Genomic DNA, 18,734 nt, shown 5'->3' with positions numbered 1-18,734 from the left:
TCCCCTGGTCTGTGAGCGCCTCCAGGAGGGAGCAGGCACACCCCCTGGGCATGCAGTTTGTGCAATGTCAAGGCGGGGTTGGAAGAAGCGGCGAAGGGCCCTGGAGGTGGCCCTCGGGAGGCCCTGGCCCCACGGGGAGCAGCGTCCAGAGCGGACCCGGGAGCCGGCTGCTCCCATAAGGGAAGGAGGGCAGAGCAGCCAGGAGGAGAGGCAGGCTGGGCAGAAGGGGCTGTTTTCCTGAGTTGGTCCAGCCTGAGGGAGTTTGAAGGTCAGAGGGAAGCAGGAGCGGGCGGGCACGTGGCTGACGGTGTCAGCTCTGCCCCCTCCCTGCTGGGGTATGGGCCCTGTGTGCCCACATGTGCAGTCCGGATCACGCCCTGCGCTCCTCGGCCCAGGGGACTACTCTGGAAGGCCGGTCCAGCCTTGGTCCATGTGATTTGCTGGCCCGGGCCGGCAGAGTCCATGCTCTGAGGATGGGGACCAAGGAAGTGGCGGTCCGGGTGCTTAAAAGCAGGCCTTCACATTGGACACAGGCCAAGAGACAGAACACAGAAAGAAAATGACCAAACGGAATAAAGTGGAGATGTTCTTCAGAACAGTGTGAATGCATTCCTCTGATGCAGTTTACAATACTTTTAAAGTGAAGTTACTGGGTCCTTGCTGCACTGGGAAATACTGACACCACAGTCTAAACTTCAGGATGACTCGGGCTTGCATTTCAGATCTCCTGTCGTGCAGGTATAGCTGTCATTGTTACAGTGTCTGTCCATCTTGACACGGTAATCACAATTTACATCGCTTCACATGGAGGGTATTCACCTTGAAAATGTGCTTTTCATAATTTTGGCAGGAAAGGAAGAAATATCTCTTTAAAATGCATGTTTATACCTGTGGGGGCTTCCCTGGTGGCTCAGACAGTAAAGAATCCACCTGCAATGCAGGAGGCTTGGGTGTAATCCCTGGGTTGGGAAGATCTCCTGGAGAAGGGAATGGTTACCCACTCCAGTATTCTTGCCTGGAGAATTCCATGGACAGAGGAACCTGGCGGGCTATAGTCCATGGGGTCACAAAGAGTCAGACAAAACTGAATGACTAACACTTTATAACTGTGTAAAAATAAATATGATAGCATCTTACATTGCTTCATTTAAATTTTTAATTCATATCAAACCTGAGAGAAAGCCAGGAATTTCAGTCCATGTAACTCCTAAAATAACTTTTTTTCCCTAAAGACCAAATTGACCTAGAATGTGACAATTTATTTTGAAAAAGTATTTTAAGAATCAAAGGAGGCACTACATTGGTATAAAAGTTGCTTTCCCATCTCAGTGACTGGATCAAAACAGCTCCATAATCCCAGTGACCTTGGAACACTGAAATAGATGCCCTTCCCTTTTAAGGAAACAATCGCTTTCTCACCTTAGACAAGTCTGACCATCTGGTTTTTGCTTTGGTGACAAGGTACTGATGCGCCTGTTCACAAGCTAGTTCTGAATCTGCAACCTTCTGTTTTGGTCTTAAAAGAAAAAAAAGTTATAAATAATTCTGTCTCAATTTAAAAGACTCATTAATCTCTCAAGGGATTCCCCTACCCCCATTCGTGACAAAAGTACTATAAAAGTCTGCTATTTCACATCTGGTCTAACTTAATTCTTAAAATACAGTCTTACTTCCCCAGCTCCATGTTAGGGAAATCTTAAATTTACTTAGGAGTCCTTGCTTATTTCCAGATAAATGCTGTTCAACTTTTCCAGAGGTTCACAAAACGAAAAGGGTTCATTTATTCCCAGAGGGATAAAAAAAAAAAACAAAAAAAACACAGCACAACATTGTCTCTGGATGAAAACAACCCAAAACTTTTATTTCTGAATGTACAAGTGGGTGTGATAACTCGGACCAAAGCAGTCTGGGAACCCTAGGGAACATGACCTACAGACTTGGTCTCAGCTCACGCTCAATGGTTGAGTCTGTGGAATACAAAATGATCAAAATTCTATTTACTCACAGAACGGTGGGCGCCGAAGACACTTTCAAAAAAGACTGTGGTTAGGGCACCATGAAGCGCAGTGAAGACTGTGGCTGAAGGAATTTGGGGTGCCCTGGACTATCCCACTCACTACAACAAATTTGGGGAGCAGATCCTATAAAACCTTTTGCCTCTTCTATCTTTGCGGTTGCCCTGCTCGGATCCTTGTTCACTCACGGGCACGTGGGTGATTGAGGTGTCTTGCCTGAAGGTGAGTGAGCAAGCCCCCACAGGGACCTTCACAGGAATTTCTCCTTAAAGGAGCCTGGAAAACCAGGAGGAGGACAGCAAACAAGCCCCATGTTGCTCTTTATTTTTTCATTTTTTGGTCGTCTCGTGCAAAATGCAGGATCTTAGTCCCCTGTTGTCATTGTTCAGTTGCTAAATCCCGTCCGACTCTTTGTGACCCCATGGATAGTAGCCCGCCGGGCTCCTCTGACCATAGGGTTTCCCAGGTAAGAATACTGGAGTGGGTTGCAGTTTCCTTCTCCAGGGATCTTCCCAACCCAGGAAAGGAAACCATGCCACCTGCACTGGAAGCCTGGAGTCTTAACCAGGGAAGTCCCCCAGGTCACCCTTTGAGAGAAGTATAATTCATGTTCATGAGATGCTTGTGAGGAAAGAAATCTAAAGAAAAAACTGCAGCAAAGGTTTATGCGATCCGGGCAGCTCTGCGACTCTGTGTATGACGCCGGGCGGGGCGGACGTGGTTTCTGGGGTGACCATGACCTCCACGAGCTCCAGCTGGGCTGGAGCTGTCAGTCACTTGCCACACGGAGTCTGGGATTCCCCAGCAATGTTGGCATCGTCACCCCACTTTGCAAAGGGGGATGCTGGGCTTTGGAGAGGTGAAACAGCCTGCCGAAATCACACAGCCAGTTCCGGGAATCCCGGCCCATCAGCTCAGAGCCCTCCCACGCTGGAGGTGAGCCTTTCTCATCATTTTCATTCCAGCTGAAGCTACAGCTTTGGCAGCTCCTCCAGCGTCAGTCCTCAGAGGAGAGGACCCATTAGGCAATTCAGCTCACAGAGGTGAGAGGGCCACCGTGGTTTTATGCGCGGAGGATCTTCTTTTCGCTTAGCATTTGTATCTCACTTCAGCGAGCTCAGTTCTGCCAGCACCGCTGGAGTGCCCAGCCCTGTGCAAGGTCGGGATGAGTGAGGCCTGCGGCCGCAGTCTCCAGGGGAAGTTCTCTTGGGACGTTCCGCTCCCGTCCTACATTTAGAGCAGACAGCAGAAGACTTCCCTGGTGGTCCAGTGGCTGAGAATCTGCCTGCCAGTAAAGGGGGTCATGGGTTCAAGCCTTGGTCTAAGAAGATCCCACAGCTTCCTGGCGGCTAAGTCCACAAGCCACAACCACTGAGCCCGTGTGCTGCAACTACCGAAGCCTGTGTGCCTAGGGCCCGCGCTCTGCAACAAGAGAAGCCACCACACTACAAAGCCTACACACCACAATGAGAGAGGAGCCGCCTGCTCGCCGAAACTAGAGGAAGCCCACACACAGCAGTGAAGACCCAGTGCAGCCAAAAAATGGTAATGATAATGGTTTAGTCGCTAAGTCATGCCCGATACTTACAACCCCATGGACTGGGAACCTTCCAGGCTCCTCTGTCCATGGGCATTCTCCAGGCAAGAATACTGGAGTAGGTTGCCATTTCTTTCTCCAGGGGATCTTCCTGACCCAGGAATCCAACTCAGGTCTCCTGCATTGCAGGCAGATTCTTTACTGACTGAGCTACAAGGGAAGTCCTTGCAACCAAAAAATAAAAAAATAACTAAACACAATAAAAAAAATAAAAAAGCAGACAGCAGGGCACGGCACCGGAGCCAACAAATTAAGCAGTGATCGTTCGCTCTGTACGAGGCTTCTCCTTTAAATCCTTCCGAGAAACTCTGCTGCTGGTCTCAGCTGTCCGGGACCGCCCCCAGGTTCCCTGATGACAGCGCTCTGTACCTACTGGTCACTGAGGACATGGTGGCCCTCTTTACCCTAGAAGCCCCCACTGGCCTGTGGACAAGTGTGTCACTTGGAAAGTGTCTTATTCAGAGCGGAGCTTCTTTGGCGAATTACACAGACTTTGACTCCCCATGGATTGGCAGACAAGAGTTCTTGGACCGGCAGCGGCTGGGCGGAGTCTTCTCCCTCCTCCTGTTGACGTGGACCACATGAGGTTGGGCCCACTTTCATTCCTCTTCTGGCAGAAGCCAGCTTGTGGGGTACACAGGTGAACTACGGCTGGCACACCTCCCTTGCCTGAGACCCGCCCTCCCACTGGCCACCCAAAGTCTTCAAATCCACCAGGTACTTCTACACTGACAAGCCAGGGAGTCTTTGTTGCCTAACACGTGACACTCTTAACCGTCTCTCCCCTCTCTCGTCCCCTTCGTGACGCTGCTCTTTAAATCACAGCATGTGTTGGAACACCCACCACGTGGGGAACATGTGCCCCCAGTGAGTGCCTCTCCCTCTCCACCTGCCCCCCACTCCTCCTCCCTCCTCCCCCCCAAAGCTCATCTACCCCCTGAGAAGCCGTCCCTGTTCCTGCCCCCAGCCACCACCTGGTGCTGTCCACACCTCCGTGCCACTGGCACGGCAACCTCACCTGCTTCCCTGTTCCATCTCTCTCCAACTGCCTACCGGACTCCACAGAATCATGGAATTTCAAGGATGGAAAGGGATCCAAAGATCAGCCAGTCCAATCCTCTATTGCTACTTTATTTTTGTCGTTGTTCGGTCACTAACCCTTTGCGACTCCATGGGCTGCAGCACACCAGGCTCCTCTGTCCTCCAGGATCTCCCAGAGTTTGTTCAAACTCATGTCCATTGACTCAGTGATACTATCTCAACATCTCATCCTCTTCTGCCCCCTTCTCCTTTTGCCTTCAATCCTTCCCAGTTTTCAGGGTCTTTTCCAATGAGTCTGCTCTTCACATCAGGTGGCCAAAGTATTACAGCTTCAGCTTAGGCATCAGTTCCCCCGGTGAATATTCAGCGCTGATTTCCTTTAGGATGGACTCATTTGATCTCCTTGCAATGCTACTTTACCACGAAGGTTTTGGAAGGCTGGGTGAATTATGTTGAATTTTCACAACTATTGCTTAAAGGACTGTACGTCCTAATGACACACAGTCCCCTGCCGTCACTGTTAGACTTCACCTGACCCCAGCGAGCTCACCTGGACTTCCCCCAAAAAGGATGGAGGTCCTGAGAGGCCTGTTCTGTCTCTGCAAAGTCAACGCGCTACCAAAATGATCCCACTGTCTAAACACACATCCAATATACCCTGATTTCTTTGTTGGGCTATGAGACTTGGTTATTTTTCTTAGTGACTCATGCTCAAACCAGGCACTCCTACTGATTTCCCATTCATTTCTCATCTGTCCTGTTTTATATCCTTGTCTCCTCTGGAGAGATCGGAAGGTTTTTCCATGGCCTTTTCCAGAACTTACATATTTCCTCTCCTATGGCCTGTCCTTTTAGATCTTGACAGTCAGATCTAGCCTTCCTATCAACCAGTCCACCAGTCACGAACTCTTCCCATGTGCTGCCCTAGGTCCTACAGACACAATGATGAGCAAGGCAGATGGAACCCACGTCCACAAGCAGCTCATGCTCTGATGGCGGGAACATACAGCAAACACTTGGAAAAATAAGTGAATCAGGTAACTTCAGATACTGAATGTGACTGAGAATGAGGGACCAGGGTGGAGCAGGGGACACTTCAGCCAAGAAGGTCAGAGAGCAGCTCCCTGAGGCCTGAGTGCTGAGAAGGTGCTGTGTTATCCTGGGGAACAACATTCCAGGCAGGGCCAGAGTCCTGAGATGTCCCGGGGAAAAGGAGCAGGCATGTCTACTTTACCCCTTCTCTACCACTGATCACAGCTCTGGACAGAATACAAAAAGCAACTCTCTGAGGACACCCAAAAGTAAGTAATAGGATACTGATGGGGGCGGGGATCAAAACTTGAAGACCAACTTATATGGTGGTGAGTTTCACAGCATTCCCCCCTCCCTATTTCCAGTTTAAGAGCTGCTTAAAGACAGTTCTAACTGTGGAATTGTGCACTGGATGTGGACAGAAAAAGCCGCAAAAGAAAGCCTGTTTTTCTGACCGAAGAACTAGGAAGTCAAGCCCCTAAAGTACAAAGGACATGAGGGAAGCCTCCCCTTTCTTGTCACTTTTTACTGTTCCACTCCTGATCTGAGGCCAGAGAAAGCAGAAGTCGTTCAGTCGTGTCCGACTCTTTGTGACCCCATGGACTGTATAGAATCCCATGGATTCACCAGGCCAGAATACTGGAGTGGGGAGCCTTTCCCTTCTCTAGGGATCTTCCCAACCCAGGGATCGAACCCAGGTCTCCCACATTGCCGGTGGATTCTTTACCCGCTGAGCCACAAGGGAAGCAAGCGGAGTTACAAAACCACACTTCTATGACGGTGCCAAGCAATGGTACTGGCCCAGTAGGTACCCCAAATTGAAATTCTTTTCTCGAAACCAGAGGGAATGGTGAAAGGGGTCCCTGTGTTCAAGGAGGATTGAAGAAATCCACATTATTTTCTCTCTCCTTTTCTCTTTCATCGTGTTGCTCTGGAGGTGGACCCAGTCATGAGAAGCACTCAACAGCACAGAAAGACTAAAACCTGAAGATGTTCCAACCACAAGACCAAAAAGTGGGTTGCTGACTGCTGGAGAGGGTGGGAAGAAATCACAGAGGGGAGAGAGCTAGAGAAAGGGAAGCTCAGACGCATGAAGGAAGTGCCAGGTGCACACACTATGATGTGTGCACGCACTCTGATGTGTGCATTCTCTGATGTGTGCACATGTGACACTAACCCAAAGCAACCCGGGGAGAGCGTTGAGAACCTAACTAAGGGTAGTTAGGACTGGCTCCTGGGAGCTGCCTTCATGGGCTGGCCTGATGGAGCTGCAACGGCTCTGAAAACTAGACTGACAGTGAAACCGCAGAGGGCAGGTCAGGACACGCACTCTGAAACTAGCTGGATGGATTGTCTGCTTTGAAAATCAACCAACCAACACACTACCAAGGATTTTAACAGGAACAGAGTGTCACAATAGAACATTAGAGAGATCCACAATACAGGCCAAAATTACTCGGTATACGAAGGACCAGGAAAATGCCAACAATTTTCAAGATAAAAGACAAACAAGCACCAACTCCAAGATGACCTAGATGTTGAAAATACCATATTTTAAAGCAGCTATTATAATCATGAGGTAAGAGTACACATTCTTAAAATAAATGGAAAGACATAAGTTCTGAGCAAAGAAATAGCAGTTAAAAAAAAAAAAAACCTGAAAGAACCAAGTGGAAACTTTGGAACTGAAAAATACAACAACTGAAATAAAATTTTCACTGGGTTGGGTCAATGAAGATGACAGAGCCATCACTGACAGAGTCAGTGAACTTGAAAATAGATGACTAGAAATAATCTGATCTGATCAACAGAGAAAAAAAAAAAAGAATTTCTCCAGGGCCTATGATACAGAGGCCTGTGATGCAAAAGCAGAAGATCTAATATCAGGTCACTGCAGGACTGAAAGGAGAACAGAAGAAGATTGCTACTGAAAAAAGTTTAAAACTTCAGAAAATAATAGCTGAAACCTGCTCAAAGTTGGTGGAAAAACATTAATTTACAGATTCAGGAAGTTCAGCAAACCTCAGAAAAGATAAACTCAAAGAAAATCATGCTCAAACACACCACGTCCTCCTCCAGGGGATCTTCCCAACCCAGGGATCGAACCTGCGTCTCTTACGTCTCCCGCGTTGGCAGGCGGGTTCTTTACCACTAGCGCCACCTGAGACGCCTTCATACTAAAACTACTGATAACTAAAGATAAAGGAAAAATCCTGAAAGCAACTTAAGAAAAATGACACATTTATAGAGGGCTTCCCTGGTGGCTCAGTCGGTAAAGAATCTGCCTGCAATGCAGGAGACTCGAGTTTGATCCCTGGGTCGGGAAGATCCCCTGGAGAAGGAAATGGCTACCCACTCCAGTACTCTTGCTTAGGAAATCCTGTGGACAGAGGAGTCTGGCGGGCTACAGTCCGTGGGTCCCAAAAGAGCTGGACATGACGTAGTGACTAAACCACCACAGAGAGAGGACCATTTGAAAGACTGTAGATTTTCCCTCACAAACTGCAGGGGCCAAAAGACAATGGAACAACATTTTTCAAGTGCTTTAACAGAAGAATTGTCAACTCATAATTTTATATTCAGGGGAAAAAAAACTGTTAAGAATGAAAGAACAATAAAGATATGATCAATGAAGGAAAACGAAGATAATTTGTCTCCAGTAGACATCCTAATGGAAATTCTTCAGGGGAAGGAAAATGACAGCAGAGAGAAAACTGGAACTTCAGAAATAAAAGGAGAGAAGCAGAAATGGTGAATATAAACATACATTTTTCTCAGAGTTTTGAAATACAGGAAGCATAAGTGGATTAAAAATGAAGGCGAAATAGACAAATGCAAAATTATCATTGGCGACATCAGCCCTCCCCTCTTGGTAACTGGTAGAACTAATAGAAACTAAGCAAGAATCTGAACACTATAACCAATTTGATCTAATTGACATTTACAGAACCCTCCACCCAGCAACCGACAAATACACATTATTTTCAAGTATACATGGGATAAAGAGTCTACCTGCAATGCAAGAGACCTGGGTTCCACCCCTGGGTTGGGAAGATCCCCCGGAGGAGGGCATGGCAACCCACACCAGTATTCTTACCTGGAGAATCCCCATGGAAGAGGAGCCTGGCGGGCTACAGTCTTAAGGGGTCGCAAGGAGTCAGACATGACTGAGTGACTAAGCACAACACATTCACCACGATAGACCATTTCTAGGGTTATAAAATGAACCTTAACAAATTTAAAATAATTAAAACCATACAAAGTATGCTATCTAAACTTAACAGAATTAGATTAGAAATCAATAACAAACAGCTGGAAACCATGGAAATATTTTGAAGAAAAAATATCCTTCTAAATAATCATGGTTTCAATAAACAGTCTAAGCGGAAATTAGAAAATATTTTGAACTGAGTGAAAATAAAAACTACAACGTGTCCAAATTTGTGAAATGCAGCTCAATCAATGCCTATGAGAAAACTGACAGCATTAAGAAATAATTCAAATAAAAATCTGAGTTTTCAGCTTAAGAAAATAAAAATGCAGGACAAACTCCAGTTAACCTTTGCCCCACACAGGTTTGGACTGCACAAGTCAACTTATATGCCAATCTTTTCAACTCATACATTGGGAAATTTTTTGGAGGTTTGTGATAACTTGAAAAAACTCACAGATGAACCACACAGCCTAGAAACATTGAAAAAATTTAAGAAAAAGGTATGTCATAAAGCATAAAATATTTGTAGACAGTAATCTATCCTTACATAGGCATAAGGTGATATTTAATAAAAAATTAATGTCTTAATTTTCCTCCTGATTTATAACTTTACTTTCAAAGAATTACATTATCATGTAGTATGTCTCTCCCTCTCTTGCCCCCTCTCTCTCTCATATTGGAGAAACTGAACATTAGTGTATCATCACAGGTAAGGGTTTTTTATTTTTAGAGTAACAACGATTCCAATACTGCATTTTGAATATGAGTGTAACATTGTATGCCATGGCTTTGCAAGTGGCTCAGTGGTTAAGAATCCGCCTGCTAGTGCAGGAGATACAGGACACACAAATTTGATCCCCAGGTCGGGAAGATCCCCCGGAGGAGGAAAAGGCAACCCACTCTAGTATTCTTGCCTGGAAAATTCCATGGACAGAGGAGTTGGGTGGGCTGAAGTCTCTGGGGTGGCAAAGAGTTGGACATGACTGAGCATGCATGCACACATGCGTTGTATGCCATAAAGATGTTATAATGATTAATTCATTACTGTGTAGGCTAGGCTACCAGGTCCGCAATTGTATCAGTTACACTAAGCTCCCTTAAAGCAACCATACTGCTGCTTCTCTGTTATCCATGCATGAATTGTTATACCTCTAAATAAATATGAATTCCTTTTTCACATTATCTTTCCATCTTCGATGTGTAGAGTTGTACACCAAAGTGTATGCCGCCTACAGTGTTTTGTATCATATGAGATAACACAGACATGGGCACTGACAGACGATGCATCTCATAACAGACATTGGAAACTTACAGTATGGACAAACACTGTACTGTAAATGCATTTTTCCCTCCAATTTGGGTTCGATCCCTGGGTTGGGAAGATCCCCTGGAGAAGGGAAAGGCTACCCATTCCAGTATTCTGGCCTGGAGAATTCCATGGGCTGTATAGTCCATGGGGTCGTAAAGAGTGGGACACCACTGAGCGACTTACTCACTCACTCATGACTTTTTTAACAATATTTTCTTTTCTGTAGCTGGCTTTATTGTAAGAATACTGTATATAATACATATATAATCTGTGCATTGATTAACTTTATGTTATTTGTGAGTTGTCTAATCAGCAGTCATCTATTAGTAGTTAAGTTTGGGGGAGTCAAAATCTCTACACAGATTTTTGACTGTGGGGGAGGGGAATCAGCTCCTGTGACCCCTGTGTTGTTCAAGGATTAACTGTATACTTAAAGCAAGAAGGAAGAGAAAGTATTAAAGAAGAGAAATCAATGAAATTGAACAGAAAAACAACAGAGAAAAATGAATGAAACATAAAGCTTGTTCTTTGAAAATATCAGTAAAATTAATAAAACCTTCAGCTAAATGGATCAATGAAAAAGGAGGGAAAACATCAACTACCAATATCAAAAAATGAAAACAAGGGTATTGCTAAAGACCCCATAGCTATTGAAAGAAGAGTAAGGAAATACTGTGATCAACTTTATTCTCATGAATTTAACAGGTTAGACAAAATGGACCAATATTTTAAAAGACACACATTATTAAAACTCAGTCAAGAAGGAACAGAAATCTTAAATGATCCTGTAACTATTAAAGTAATCAGATTCACAGCTAAAATTCTTCTGAAAAGGAAACTCCAGGACTGATTTCATAGATGAATTACACCAAATATTTAAAGAAGAGATAGAAAATCTGTATGATCCAGAAAATAGAAAGTGGCATTCATGACTTTTATTCTTTCTCAGAGATCTGCCAGAGAAATATAAAAAGTGCGTTTATTTTCTTTATGAAATAAAACTCCTTTTATCTTGCAATTACCACACGGGTCCATTGAACCCTCTTAGAATAGGACAGATCATGGGGTCTTAGTGAGCTTGATTTAATGATACTAGATCTATTTCATTATTCTAGGAAACATTCAATTGTTTTTCATACATTGTTTCCAGTTATGCTAAAAAGAAAAAGGAGACTAAATAATAACATGAAAACAAACAAACAAAAATAGAGTCTTCTCGCAGGATGATACCATATTGAAATACATCACCACTGTTACATTACCCTTCGGTTTTCTAATTGCACTGCCCTAAGTGTAACAGCATCTTTCAGAAAGGTATAAAAGACACCAGGGACCCCATCCTGGTCTTACGTTAGCTTTCACTGAACACAGGTGAGAACTGAGAATTCTTACTTCAAGCCCAGATGGCAAAGGGAAGAAAACCAAGATTGCAAGATGTTTCACATGATTAGATGAACCAGAAGATGATGGTGAACTGGATCACAGAAGCCAAATCTCCTGATGAGTGAGTGATTCACATCTATGAACAGCAAGGAAATCTGTTTCCACTCAGTCAGTCATTCATCAGGAAGGACTGGATCACACAAAATATTTTGTGACAAGAAGCTGACCGTCTAATTTTGCTAAGAGGACACTTGACAGCGTTCTTTCATCTTTGATGATGTACATGCACCAAAAGGAACTTGATGTGGGTTGTCAGTAGATAAATGGACAAGGCCCGTGTGCTTTAAACAAGGGAACAGATGATGTAAATGAATCAGGTCATTGGACTAATCACTCTAACTGCTATTTACGCATCTAAAAATGAAAATGCTGTGTGCAGTTATGAAGCAAACGAGATGGTCTTCCTGTCTTCAACAAAGTTATGAACCTTCAAAGTTTTCAAAAGTACTTCATTTGATGATGCAGGTGGAAAGTGAAGGCCCAGAACACAGAGGGATCCAAGAGAGAGAATGTGATGGCTTCTAAAAAGGGAAGGCATCCAGGTTTGGCTAGTGGAGAACAGTGAGAGTCGGGGGGTGAAAGAGACCAACTCTCCACACAGAGGAGGCGGCCCCTCCCCACAGGCACCCTGAGTTCCAATCTCTGTCCACTGCCCATCACCTGGGTCCTTCTGGACCAGTCAGAAACTCTCCTCAAGACCTCAATTCCTTTATCTGCAAAGTCAGGTAGTGATGCCTCCTTGAAGGGTTGTAGGGTATGAAAAGATACATCTTCATGAAGCATAGGTTCGGGCTCCGGCCATGGGAAGGCTTGGCTTTCTAATGCAGTGCCTTGGTTGGGTCTCAGAGCTCAGACTACACCAGGCCCTTGGGGCCCAAGCTGGTCTTCCTGGATCCAGCCTCTGCATCTACCATCTACTCTGGGGCTGCTGAAGGATGTCTGCATGGCACATGCGCCCCGACATGCCAAGGCAGAGAATCCTCTCCGGCCTGCTGACCAAGCCTGGCACTCAAGCCCCTTCTCACCCGGCCCTCCTGCAACTTCAGGCCGCTCCCCCTGTGCATGCCACACTGGTGCACAGTGTGAGCATACCAGTCCCTGAGTATGCTCCGTACTCCCACATCTGCGGTTCTGCAAATGTGATCCCCTGACCCTGAACCACGATCTAGTAACTCACACCAGACAAACTCCTCCTTATATCTCAAGATCCAACTGAAATGTCCTACTTTTCCTGTTCACCTCAAGCAGGCTTGGTCTCTCCCCTCTCTGTGGCACTTCAGACATCCTTGTATTCCTGTGTTTTTGTACTTGTCCCGGTTCAGTCCTGAGCCCCTCATCCACTTTTGTACCACTGAGTCCTGGGGTGATGCCAAACTCACAGCAGACCCTCGGTAAACGTGTGATGGATGAACAAATAATACAACTAAGATGGCGGAATCACATGGATGGGAAGACTGCACTTGGTGGTTGAAATTTTCCATATCCGTTCTGCATTCATTCTCCAGAAAGTTCTTTCTGAAGGATATTTTCTTGCTTTGTTTGAATGTTAAGCAATCAAGTCTCATATTAAAGCTCTTCACAACTGGAGCAATTGGAAGCAGGTGTCCAACTCACGTGTTCCATGATCGCTTCACTTAGAAAGAGACTACAGTCATTTTCTTCCTTGCTAGCTTTTTAAGTAGAGACAAAATAAAACCAGCAAGTTCAGAAGGGAAAATTAAAGGGCAAGGTCGGCGGCCTCTGCAGCCTGCAGGAGTGGCACGGTCTGGCCCAGTGACAGGGTGACTAGCGGCTCCCCCGTCTGGGGGTGGGCACTGGTCTGCAGCCCCTGGGGGCTGGAGGTGCCTTAAGGGTAGAAGGGCCCAGTGATGATGTCACTACTGGGCTGAATCACTGAGCATCAAGGGCAGCCCTGTGCTAGCAAAGTGGAGGGTAACATTTCACAAAATATTGATGGTGTACTTGTAATAATTGGTAAGGGAGCGGCTGAAAGTCCCCTTCATTCATGCCTGTCAACAGATCCCAGTTGGGGAGGAGACTGTGACAGGTCCCAGGTAAGATGGGAGGCCCGTCACTGCTTCAAGGAGCAGATGCCCTTACTGAATGAAGCCAAGGAGACAAACAAGTCACAGCCCCAGCTGGACGCAGAGATTCTCCTGTTGTGAGTGAGGCTGGCGTGGGGTGAACAGTGGGGGAGGGTGGGGAGTTTTGCCTGAGAAAGGGCTGGAAGGGGTCCTCGCATCTCCCAGAGCGGCTGGCACTGCTGACCCCAGGGTTTTAAAGAGACAAATATACAAGAACATGGGTGGATTTATGTGCATGGAAAAAAGACAGAGATGACACTCAGTTTCCACCAATTACCACAAGGTGCTGTGTGGTTCCCCAGGCCAGGCTTACTGCCCAAGTTAAGGACACAGGCCTGGGGGACGTCCATGTGTTCTCCTGACAAGCACCCAGCACCGCCCTCTGCATGCGGTGCACCCAGAGGTCTTGGGAGGCTGAGCGACACGCCTATCTACCTGGCCCTGGGTTCATAACAATGAAAACGTACAAGTACGCGTGTATATTTACGTGTAAATTAACAAGACTGGGATGACGCACAGTGAAGTACAAAAAAAAAGAGATGCTCACGGGGGCTCAGATCAAGTGTACCTTCTCACCTGTCTCTGCATTTTCTAGTCTTTGTACACTGAGCGTGTGATCCTGAGAGTGGTTTTTCTTGAACTAAGGAAAAGACAGAGTGAAGAGATCGGGGGCAGCAGCCGCCCCGCCCCCAGCCCCGGCCCTTGGCACCACGTGGAGCCCGAGTGGACGCCGCCCCGCGCTGGCCTCTTACCTGAGCAGTCTCTGGGGCGCGTCGTCGTCGGTACTGAACGGCCTTTTCTCGCACAGGTTCCGGAACTCCCGGAAGTTTAACGTGATGCTGAGCCTCAGGCCGAGAAGGCCCAGGAGGCGCTGGAACTCCTCGTCCTTCAGGTTGAAGAGCAGGAGCTGCAGCAGCCGGTGGAGGTCGTGCATGGTGACGACGCCGTCCCTGTCAGCGTCCATCTTAAAGAAGGCGGCGTACGGGTCCTGGAGCCAGGACACAGTGTCACAGCCCGGCCCCCCGAAACCTGGGGCCGCCCCCCACCCCCACCCCGCTCTGCGGACTCATCCCCAACGTGAGGGAAGGGCCGCGCTCCCATTGTGGCTTTTTTTGGAGATTTCCCTGCTCCGGGAGTACCCTTGCCAGGGCTTGCTTTCCCAGGGTGATGATGAACTCTGTCCTCAGGCGCCCTCTTTCAACACAGTTCAGGAAAGGGACAGGAGTGGCTTTTCTTTCCCGCCTGTTCCTTTGGCTTCTGCGAGTGGTACTTCCAACATCGGAAGTGAAGGCTGAGTATGCTGGAGCTTCCCAGCACATGTAAAAATCTGGTCTTCGATGTTTTTATATGGGTTTTGGAAATGGCAACCTTTCAGAAAGGCAGCTGCTGCCTACAGGACAACCGGCGCTGAGCTGAACTCCGCCAAGGAGCTGCCCAGAGGATGGGCCCTGGTTCGACGCTCGGGCTGAAATGAAGGTCCCGCCCACCCGCCCGAGCCCTGCCTCTGCGTCTGCAGGTCGCGCCGCGGTGACTCCCACTCTGCAGGTGAGGGAACAGAGGCTGGCAGGGAACCTGCGGCTGCAGCCAGGCTGTGGGGCTCAGGGCACACCCAGGGGGGCAGGCTGCTCGGTTTCCAAGCCCGGCTCCGCCCAGTACTAGCAGAGTGACCGAGGGGAGAGACTGAACCCCGCCAGGCTTCTCACCCGTCACAGAGGAAGACAGAGTCGCTGCCTACGGGGTCATCATCAGGACTGAATATGCCAAGCAGGCGAAGCACTTAGGAGAGGGTGTGTAGGTTCTGTTAGGGTCTAACATGCTGTTTGCTATTATTACTGTTGCCTGAGGTTGGACAGCGAGCACCCGGCAGTGGGATCTGAACCGGGTCCATCTGGGCCAACACCCCTGCTCCCCCAGCTCGGGCTCCCTCCGTCTCGGGCTTGGAGTGCAGCCGCTGCAGCTGTTGTCCCCACCCCCGGTCCCACCAGCACCTCCCGCGGCCCTGCCTGGGGTCTCTCCGGCCACTCTGGGGGCCCTGCCTGCACCTCTGTATCCTAGGACCCTCCACAGAGGTCACATAAAGCAAGACCTGCTTCGACTCGGGTGTGCAAGTAAAACCTTCTGGGGTTTTGTGGAAGACCTACTTGTACTCACTTATTCATTCACCAAAGATCACTCTGCACCAACGTGCACAATCACTATGTTAAATACAGTGGGAGCTGACATCCAGGGCTGCCCCTGCCTCTCAGAGTTGCCACCATCCAGCAGCCTCATCCCCAGGGCACTGCCCACTGGGACCACGGGCCTCTCTCTGCCACGGACTCCCTCCACGTCGCAGATCCCAGCCCTCCCACAGCATCCAAATGCACATCTCCAAAGGCTTTGCAGCATCTCCCCTTGGATGTCAGAATGAGCAAGGCCAAAATCAAACTCCCGGCCCCCGGCTTGTCCTCCAGGGCCTTCCAGCTCAAGAAGTGGCAGCACCTTCTTTCAGCTGCTCAGACCACAGTCCGGGCGAATAAGCAGAATATGCAAGGACACGGGGAGGAAGGGCGCTGGCCGGAGCGTGACCCAGGGTCAGGGGGGTCGAGATGGGTCAGAAAGGGGCTACAGCCAATCAGGCAGGACTCTGGCTCATTCTGAGAGAAAGGGGCCGCCCTGAGCAGACCAATGTGTGGAGACCACCCTGCAGGGTCAGGCATTCAAGACAGATGGTAAAGCGAAAAATGCGGTGGCCGAAGCATACGTATGAAGACCCTATTTGTGTGTGGTGCGGGGCAGAGGGGGGCTTGGTCCTTTTGTTTTTAAAACATACATGAATCCACGGACATGTGCCTGAACCTACACAGACCCTGTCTAGAGGGTGAGGTGGAAGGTGAGCCCACAAGGGCCATGGGAACCTGTGCCCAGGTCACGACCCCAGGTCACCAAGGGGGTCTTGGTGCCTGCTTTCCCCACCAGTCAGGGAGGGGAGATGCCCCTTGCTTGCTAATTGTTCCCTTCCACTGTTCGTGGTCTCTGGCCTGGCCTGGAGGGTGAGGCCGCCTTGCTTAGCTTTGCTGCTGTGCATGGACGCACCTGCACCGAGATCCACTCATCTGGTTACAGATCACTGAGCAATTAGCAGCAGCAGGATTAACAGCATTTTCAACTAATATAAGATAGATTTTTCATTATTGATGGAGAGAGAGATTCAAGAATTTCTCACAAATAGGAACTCAAGAAAGGAAATAAAGTGACTGGACCTTCCCAGTTAACCATCAAGACATGCTCTGTTCCATTTATATACACCCGTGAGGGCAATGAGCACCCACCAGGGTCCTGGATGGAACCGACATCTGAGTCTGTATCATGCATACCCTGGCAATTAGGGGTTCGCTTGTCTCACCCACTAGGTTATAAGTTCCTTGCAGGATGGAGTGGGCATTGGTGAACATTTATTAAATCAATTTATCAGTTAATTATTTAAAATTGAGACCCTCTTAGGAAACATAGGACACATGTGTGCTGTAACCAAGCTTCATGGATAATAAAGGCAGGTGCCAGCAAGGAGCTTGGCTACTCTGTGTCCCCACTCTCTTCCCCACTGGGAAAGATGAGCGACAGCAGACCGTGGGGAGGGGCCAGAACAGGGGTCTGGGTTTCCACTGGTGGGGTGGCAGGTGACGGGCTCTCAGGGTCCGGCTGACCAGCACGAGGGACTGCTTGACCCAGTGCCTCGACTTCCCCCTCTGTCCTCTCTGCCTCTTGCCAGGCTCCCCTTCTTCAGAGAAGCAGGCTCTCCACCCCACAGGGACACCTGCCTGCTCCGTGTTCTTCTAGGCTGGGCACCACACGGGGTTAACTGATGAGGACGAACCCGTCTCCCTGTCTGCTTATGAGGATGCATGGTCTGATGACTAGGCCATCAGTCAAAGTTAGAACCATCCTGCAGATCTGAGCTAGACAATCGTAAGTGTGTCTATTGTAAAATGGGAGCTCGGTAGTAATCAAAATGAACCTCCAATTGGCAATCCGTGCCGGGAGGATGTTTCAGGCACAGGAGACGGGCTGCCCTGCTCCCGGGGGCTGGCTCCACCTCCCCTCCCCTGGCCCCAACATCGTTTCCTCTGCTGAGGTGTTTGATCCTACACACTCTGGGGTTTCCACACCTCGGTGACTCCACGCCCCAGGGTCTCCTCACCCTAGGGTCTTGTCACCCTGGGGTCTCCTCACCCTGGCGTCTCCTCACCCTGGGGTCTCCTCACCCTAAGGTCTCGTCACCCTGGGGTCTCCTCACCCTGGCGTCTCCTCACCCCAGGGTCTCCTCACCCCGGGGTCTCCATGCCCCAGGATCTCCACGCCCCGTGGTCTCCACACCCCGGGGTCTCCTCACCCTGGCGTCTCCTCACCCTGGGGGTCTCCTCACCCTGGCGTCTCCTCACCCCGGGGTCTCCTCACCCTGGGGTCTCCTCACCCTGGGGTCTCCACGCCCCGGGGTCTCCTCACCCTGGCGTCTCCTCACCCTGGGGTCTCCTCACCCTAAGGTCTCCTCAACCCGGGTCTCCTCACCCTGGGGTCTCCTCACCCTGGGGTCTCCATGCCCCGGGGTCTCCACACCCTGGGGTCTCCTCACCCTGGCGTCTCCTCACCCTGGGGCCTCCTCACCCTGGTGAGGAAACATTCTAACTTCCTCAACCCTCTGCCCCATTTTGAAGCTCAATGGTCGGTTTATCAAATTGATCTTCTTTCCTACTTAATGATCCTCTTTTACTTCTCAACACAAAAATAGTTGAGGTCATTCTGCCCCTGCCTCTGTGTTTGAATGGCTGCTATTTTCCCCGTCTTATCCATTACAACTTCTGCATCAACCCCCGCCTCAGTCATGCAGGGCTGGGAGCTTTCCTGAAAGCTCATGACCCGCCTGCCACCCGCCTTGAGTAAGCCTGCTCTTCTATTTTTCACTCCTTTCTTTTTCTGGCCAGCACATGCTGAGGGTTTAAGCTTCTGTTTGGGGGTCACC

The 18,734-nt window shown here is 48.7% G+C and overlaps 1 protein-coding gene across 1 annotated transcript in view; it reads right to left on the bottom strand.

The window, feature by feature from the left end:
- Positions 1-18,734, bottom strand: part of EFCAB6 (EF-hand calcium binding domain 6) — a 248,362-nt gene that overhangs the window by 71,026 nt on the left and 158,602 nt on the right. The window contains exons 20-21 of the mRNA XM_043882452.1: positions 14,488-14,723; positions 1,420-1,516 (exon numbers count right to left, since the gene is read on the bottom strand). Of these exons, the coding sequence (XP_043738387.1) occupies positions 1,420-1,516; positions 14,488-14,723 (333 nt within the window). The remainder of the gene's footprint in view (positions 1-1,419; positions 1,517-14,487; positions 14,724-18,734) is intronic.

This window comes from Cervus elaphus, chromosome 22, assembly GCF_910594005.1.
Source record: "Cervus elaphus chromosome 22, mCerEla1.1, whole genome shotgun sequence".
Classification (NCBI taxonomy): domain Eukaryota; kingdom Metazoa; phylum Chordata; class Mammalia; order Artiodactyla; family Cervidae; genus Cervus; species Cervus elaphus.
This window is presented reverse-complemented; position numbering and strand designations above follow the sequence as displayed.